The sequence below is a fragment of the Hypomesus nipponensis genome, chromosome 25 (assembly GCF_054491055.1).
Source record: "Hypomesus nipponensis isolate SF chromosome 25, ASM5449105v1, whole genome shotgun sequence".
Lineage (NCBI taxonomy): Eukaryota > Metazoa > Chordata > Actinopteri > Osmeriformes > Osmeridae > Hypomesus > Hypomesus nipponensis.
Window position 1 is genome coordinate 3,322,501 of NC_140385.1, and position 7,500 is coordinate 3,330,000.

The following is a 7,500-nucleotide window of genomic DNA, read 5'->3' on the forward strand; positions in this document are numbered from 1 at the left end:
AAGAACACAAACACTCTTATTAAATACCTGGCGCAGCTCACTTAGAGCGAAGGAGAAAGTACGTGAAATATTTTCAAAAACGTTGGGCCATATGTTTTAGGGGATTTTTATGAAGGCTGGCTTAGTGTGAATGAAAGGAGGAAGAGGAGAGGATGTGGTGTGGTGGTGAGTCTCTGGTAAGACTTGTAGGAGTTCATGTTTTACTGCTCTCTCCTCCCCTTACTCTCCATTCCTCTTCTCCTCCTCCTCTCACGTCTCCATTCTTTCTCCTAGGGAACCCTCCCTCTCTCCCAGAAGGTTAGAGGAAGAGAGAGAGGGATGAGAGAGGGATGAGAGATGTCGTTCTTCTGCGTCAAAAACAAACTGCCAGAACACTTACCGGCCGTCCGGTTGCCGCGACAACCGACAAACAAACAGACAGACAGAATTGTTTATCCATATAAACAGCCATATTTTACCATATAGTCCTGAGTATAAATATTTATATATGTAATAGAAAAATATACGTATGAATGAATCTGAGAACCTCCAACATACCTGCATGATAACAAGGTGACTCTCCCTGATGAAGAGCTGTTCATGAAGGCTGTGTGTGTGTGTGTGTGTGCACAGCCCTACACAGCTCTGTGTTTGTGTGCATTGCCCTATGTGTGTGAATGTGTGTGTCCATTGCCCTATGTGTGTGAATGTGTGTGTCCATTGCCCTATGTGTGTGAATGTGTGTGTGTGTGTATTGCCCTGTGTATGAGCCCAATTAGAGAAGTTCAAAGACAGTTAAGTAACAGTACAGTAATGTGGACCTACCAGAAGCCCTGGAGCCCTCATCCTAACCCCCCACCCCCCCCCCCACCCCTCCATCTGGAGGGCCTCCTAATTCCTCTCCCTGTTTGCAGTCCTGGGCCTGGTCGAGTGATTCCACTGCACCGCGGTGAGTCGAATCAAACGCAGTATTTGATCGTTGTCTTGTCAGACAGTTATCGACCCAGATCTGCACCACCGCGGAGGGAAGGGGAGGTCGGTAACAAAATACAGAGTACAGAATTAGAGAACGGCGAAAAAGAGAGAGAGACAGATTTGGGGATTTCTTCTATTTTTGTTATTTTCCTATTCATGAGGAGGACATGTTTAAAGGATTCTGCATAACCTCAGTTTAGGCATGTGTCGTGGTGGTGGGGGAGACACACCCGTACACAAACAGACGAGTTTTGCCAATGTGATGAAATTATTATATCATTCAAATAAATTATTTTTCTTGCTTAATTTGGTCGTCCGTCTGATTGATGCTGTTTTTTTTGTTTTTTGTCCTGTTCTCGAATTTGGGTTTCCTGAAACACTCAAAGAGAGAGAGAGAGAAACCAAGAGAGAGAGTCTATATACTTTACTTATTTATCTCCCATCTCTCTCTTATTCTCTCTCTCATTATATCTCTCATTCTCTCTTCACTTCTTGCCTTCACCTATACTCTGCTTCCCCCTGGTGGCCAGAATATGTCACGTCGCCCTAATTCTTCCTTGGACTCAGAAAACTCTTTGTCGAAAGTGGCCCTCGGTGTTCTAGAACCACGCTGCTGTTATAGAACACATCTGCTCTCTGGTCAGAGTGTGATGTCACAATGCCTGTGATAAATTGACAAGCTAGCGTAGGTAGCATAGTTCCTGTGAATATCAAAGGACACAACTTTTAAACTAGGTTATAGTTTGCTTTATAGCTTATGTACTTTATAGCAAACACTGTGTGATGTATTGGAACAAAATTGATGTCTATGTTTGCTGTCATAGAGAGCTAGATTAGTGCTACTCTGGGTGTGTTCCTTTCCCTAGATCACCTCATTTAACTGATGGCCCAACACTGTGATACTGATAAGAGAATCTGTGTGTGTGTGTTTATAGGTATCAGGGTTCAGAAAAATGATTGTGTTGATGACTCAACTATATTTAAATCCCTTTATCCAAACCCTCTCTCTCTCACTCTCTCTGTCTGTCACTCTCTCTGTCTCTCACTCTCTCTACCTCTCTTTCTCACTCTCCCTGGGATCAGTGGAACTTTTCTTATGCTTCCCACTGTGTTAGGATTCACACACACACACACACACACACACACACACACACACACACACAGGAACACACTCATCAGGGCCAAACTGCCAAACACCACGCTTCCTGCCTCTGACAGCACATACCACGCCACAAGTTATCTGTGGCAACACACACACACACACACATACTGTACTTACACACACACACACAGACAGAAGCGGCAGAAGCAAGCACAGGAAGAACTTATCGCTATCATTTGATAGATAGAGAGAGAGAGAGAGAGAGAGAGAGAGAGAGAGAGAGAGAGAGAGAGAGAGAGAGAGAGAGAGAGAGAGAGAGAGAGAGAGAGAGAGAGAGAGAGAGAGAGAGAGAGAGAGAGAGGAGAGAGACAGAGAGAGAGAGAGAGAGAGAGAGAGAGAGAGAGAGAGAGAGAGAGAGAGAGAGAGTGAGAGAGGGAGAGAGAGGGAGAGGGAGAGGGAGAGAGGGAGGGAGAGAGAGCAACCAAACACAAACAAGCGCTCACGCAATGCAGAGCTCTTCAGCTGATGGACAGATCAGTGGAGAAGCTTCCCCCAATGAGAGAGAGAGCAGGAGAGAGGGCAGGACAGAGAGAGAGAGAGTTAGAGAGATAGAGAGAGAGAGCGAAAGAGAGAGAGAGAGAGAGAGAGAGAGAGAGAGGAGGATGGACAGCAATTCTCAGCAAGTTCTCAGTACGTGAGAGGAACAAGCAGGAGGAGAGCCGTGGCATCCAGAAGACACTGCAGGAGAGAGGGAGAGAAGAAGGGAGGGAGGACGGCCGAGGGAGGAGGGCACAGGAGCAAGGAGGAAGAGAACAGAAGAAGAGAGAGAAGGGAGGACAGGAAAAGTGAGGAGGAGACGAGTGGAGAGCAGAGGAGGAGAAGAGTGGAGAGGAGGACAAGAGAGGAGAAGAGAGGAGAGGAGGGGAGAGGAGAGGAGGAGAAGAGTGGAGAGCAGAGGAGGAGAAGAGTGGAGAGGAGAGGAAGAGAAGAGAGGAGAGGAGGACAAGAGAGGAGAAGAGAGGAGAGAGGAGAAGAGAGGAGAGAGGAGAAGAGAGGAGAGGAGGGGAGAGGAGAGGAGGACAAGAGAGGAGAGGAGGGGAGAGGAGGAGAAGAGAGGAGGGGACAAAGGAAGACAGGAGAGGTGAAGGGAGGAGCGGACTGTGGTGTAGAGGAGGAGACGTCGAGGCAGGTCTCTCTGGAATGCTCCTTCTCTCTGAGGAAACTTATGGTGTCACTGCTTCAGACATGCAGAGAGAAGAACCCGTTAGACAGGACATGCAGTTCTACTACGTGGTGAGTGCACACGTGTGTGTGTGTGTTTGCATGGGTAACTGTGCTTTGTGTTTTGTTTCTCTGTGTCTGTTGAAGTCGTGTGTGTACGTGTGCGTGTGTGTGTGTGTCTGAGCGTGTGTTGAACTTTCCATGTGTGGGTGAGTTATTTTGTATCATCTGCTGTATCTAGTTTAGACGATTTGTCTGTCTGCTCCGAGGTGTGTGTGGTGGAGGCTGAACTCTCTCACTTTTTCATTTGGAGAGAGAACTGTGTCATACGTCTTTCCCAGCACTTCACCGCACACAGTCATCCCCTCGCCATCACCGCCACCCCTCTGCACCTCCTCAGAACTCTTTTCTCCTCTCCTCCTCTCCTCCTCTCCTCCTCTCCTCCTCTCCTTCTCTCCTCCTCTCCTCCTCTCCTCCTCATCACAAGACCCTTCCCTTCCACTGCAGCTGTTTGAGGTGTTGTTAGCGTGTTATCTCCTTGCTGTTTAAGCGTCCCTATAACCCAATAAACCCACACTGACACATTACTTAAGGAGACCTTTGGAAGGAGCAAGAGACTTCTGACTACTCAGCTGTTTAGCTGGTTGGTTGGCTAGCTGGTTGGTTGGCTGGCAAGCTGGTCAACTGACTGACTGGTTGTTTCTCTGACTGGCTGGCTAGCTGGTTGGCTGGCTAGTTAGTCAACGGAGTGACTGGTTGTCTGTCTGACTGGCTGGCTAGCTGGTTGTTTTTTTATTGGCTGTCTGGTTAACTGTCTGACCGGCTAGTTGTTTGACCGGCTGGTTGTTTGTCTGACCGGCTGGCTAGCTGGTTGTTTTTTTGTTGTCTCTCTGGTTAACAGTCTGACTGGCTGGTTGTCTGTCTGACTGACAGATTGATTGGTTGGAACTTGTGTTCAGTTGCAGTCCTGCCATCCAGCTGCATCTAACCATCCTTTGAGGACAAAAAAACAAAAGGACAGTGTGTCCTTGACAGCAGTTCAGGTGTATAAAGTCACACCAATCAGAGAGCTCCATTGATGATCATGTGATCTCCAGAGATCGTGGTGTGATTCTGGGATTCACAATGCTACAGAGGTGTTATCATCAGGTCAAGATGACATCCAGTCTCCCTTTCCGATCCAGACTCAATGTTCCAGGTCTGAAGGGATAGTTTCAAACGTCAGATCCCTCCATCCTTCCATCCATTCCTTTATTCTTCCATCCCTCCATCCCTCCATCCATCCTTCCTTCAACAGTGGTGGTGATTGATTCAGATCACAGACAGATGTTCCAGCTCAATAGACGGTCTCTTCTGTAAACTGCTTTAGACCTGATTAGGAAGCAGCCTGCTACACAACCATTCTGATCTTAGATGCAGAAGGAGTATGTCCATGGCAATATATTACAAATCTGTTGTTCTATTTTTTTGTAAATCTTTAGTAATCTTGTGGATCTTTTTATAATCTATTGTAAATCTATTGTACTTAATTCAAAATCTATAGTATTCTCGTGGAAATGTGTTAATCTATTGTACTTTATTCAAAATCTATAGAAATCTAGTAGATGTAATGTAATCTACTGTAAATCTATAGTAGCCTACTTTATTCAAAATCTATTGTAATCTAGTTGATCTTTCTTTCTTTTTTGTGACTCTATGGTATTAACCCACAACCTAACCCTTAACCACAGACTGTCTGGGACAAAAAATGGTCACCCTTCAATGAGTCTCCATGAGCTCAGCGACATTTGTGTAACCCTCCATCCCTCCATCTCTCCATCCCTCCATCTCTCCATCCCTCCATCTCTCCATCTCTCCATCCCTCCATCTCTCCATCCCTCCTGCTCTCCCCTCCTCCATCCCTCCACCCCTCCACCCCTCCATCCCTCCATCCCTCCATCCCTCCCTCCCTCCCTCCCTTAATCCTCCATCCTCCACCCCTCCTCTATTTAACATTAGTGATGACGTGGTTTCAGCTTCTTAATGTTGGACTTAAATCTGTCTTGAACCCCTCACTTGGCAACCAGACGCAGTTCCAAATCAAACTTTGTGATTACATCTGTGTGTGTGTGAGTGTGTGTGTGTTAGTGTGTGTGTGTGTGTGAGTGTGTGTGTGAGTGTGTGTGTGAGTGTGTGAGTTGTCGTCCATGAGGCTGCTGTGGCGTTGCTGAGGATGTTGCCTAACGTCTTGGACTCAGAACTGAGTAACGAGCACCATATGTTAAAGAGGGGAGGGAGGGGTGGAGGGGAGGGAAAGAGTGACAGGGATGGAGGGAGAGATACCGAGAGGAGGAGAAGGTAAATGAATAGAGAGACACTACGGTTCTATGGTTCTTTGTCATCATGGTGATGTTTCTCATTAACATCTGGTTTTAGATAGGTGCAGGGGATCATTCACACGCTCACACACAAACACACACACTCACACACACACACACGCCTCTGTTGTGCTGTCTTGTTTGTGAGTTACGTAATTCTCATAACTAGGTCTGGTGTGCCCCTCTTCTACCTCATTTTCACTCAACAAACAACGCCCAGGCTGTAAGTGTGTGTGTGTCTGTGTTTGCGTGTGTGTCTTGTATATAGTAGGTGTATTTGAGTAACTAATTGCTCTTTCCTATATCCCAGAACTCATGTTCTGTTTCATAGGACAAACTGGACAGTAGCTGTGTGTGTGTGTGTGTGCACGCACGTGTGTATGTGTGTTCTAGTGGTTTTATAGCCTTACTTGGACAGCCCTAGTAGAAATACTACAGGAAAACCACCAGAATATGTGTGTGTGCAGTGTGCGTGTGTGCAGTGTGTGTGCAGTGTGTGTGTGTGCAGTGTGTGTGTGTGTGTGTGTGTGTGTGTGTGTGTGTGTGTGTGTGTGCAGTGTGCAGTTCTCACAGCGATGAAGGCTGGCTGGTAGACCCATTAAACGAGTGTCTCATTGATTTATCGTTCTGGAATGATTAGTCGCTGGTAGACTGTTCTAGAATGTTTTAGTCTTCCATTTCTGAGAGGGTCTGACAGAGTAAACAGAGAGATGAGGAATGAGAGAGAGAGAGAGAGAGAGAGAGAGAGAGAGAGAGAGAGAGAGAGAGAGAGAGAGAGAGAGAGAGAGAGAGAGAGAGAGGAGAGAGAGAGAGAGAGAGAGAGAGAGAGAGTCAGACAGACATGGTGAGTTTCAAAGCAGCACTCATGTATATTCTAGTCTTCCTCCTGTGTTGTGTGAGGTGGTTATGTAAGATCATGCAGAGCTCCAGGGGAGCTAGGAGGCCACACATCAAAGACAGTTTCCCTGCTTCCTCTTTATTCCCCATAGAGGAACTGCCACCCACCCCAAAATGGCTGCCGCCGTGTCGCCATCCTTGCTGTCATCACAAGATGGATGAGGGTCAGGCCTGGCCTCAAGGTCAGAGGTGGACACACTGACCACTTCCTGTGACCCGCGTCCTCCTTCCTGTTGATAAGTTATGTTATGTGATATCTCATATGAGTCTGATGTGGGTGTGTGTTTGTGTGTCTGCATTTTCACATCATGGGATTCTCCATCACTTTAATGAAACGTAAACATTCCTAGAAAGAGATTTTCCTCCTCCCCTCCTCTCTTCTCCCACTCCCTCGCTCCAGGGTGTGGTTTTGGCAGGGTCAAGGGTCAAGCAAGATTGCCATGGTAATGAGCTAAACCCTGTCACCAGAGAGGATCATTAAATTCCCCCGCTGAAGTTAAAGCAGCATTAACACACACACACACACACACACACACACACACACACACACACACACAGAGGCATCATCTGACCTGCATCATCTGAAGGCATCAACTGCTATATCACAGCAGGCCACACACACGCCCATAGAACTGCAGATACAGGAACTGAGCCCACTCCAAAAACACAAGGACAGTCTCACAGGAGAGCAAGACGAGAGAGAGAGAGAGAGACAGAGAGAGAGAGAGAGAGAGAGAGACAGAGAGAGAGAGAGAGAGACAGAGAGAGAGAGAGAGAGAGAGAGAGACAGAGAGAGAGAGAGAGAGAGAGAGAGAGAGAGAGAGAGAGAGAGAGAGAGAGAGACAGAGAGAGAGAGACAGAGACAGAGAGAGAGAGAGAGAGAGAGAGAGAGAGAGAGAGAGAGAGAGAGAGAGAGAGAGAGAGAGAGACAGAGAGAGTGAGGGAAAGGGAGAAGAAACTAGGATTAGA

The 7,500-nt window shown here is 47.0% G+C and overlaps 1 protein-coding gene across 1 annotated transcript in view; it reads left to right on the forward strand.

Moving 5' to 3' along the window:
* Positions 1 to 3,114: 3,114 nt before the first annotated feature.
* The window catches only part of arhgap36 (Rho GTPase activating protein 36), a 28,593-nt gene continuing 24,207 nt past the window's right edge, over positions 3,115 to 7,500 (forward strand). Inside the window, exon 1 of the mRNA XM_084691465.1 lies at positions 3,115 to 3,349. Within this exon, the coding sequence (XP_084547591.1) occupies positions 3,257 to 3,349 (93 nt within the window). The 5' untranslated portion in view covers positions 3,115 to 3,256. The remainder of the gene's footprint in view (positions 3,350 to 7,500) is intronic.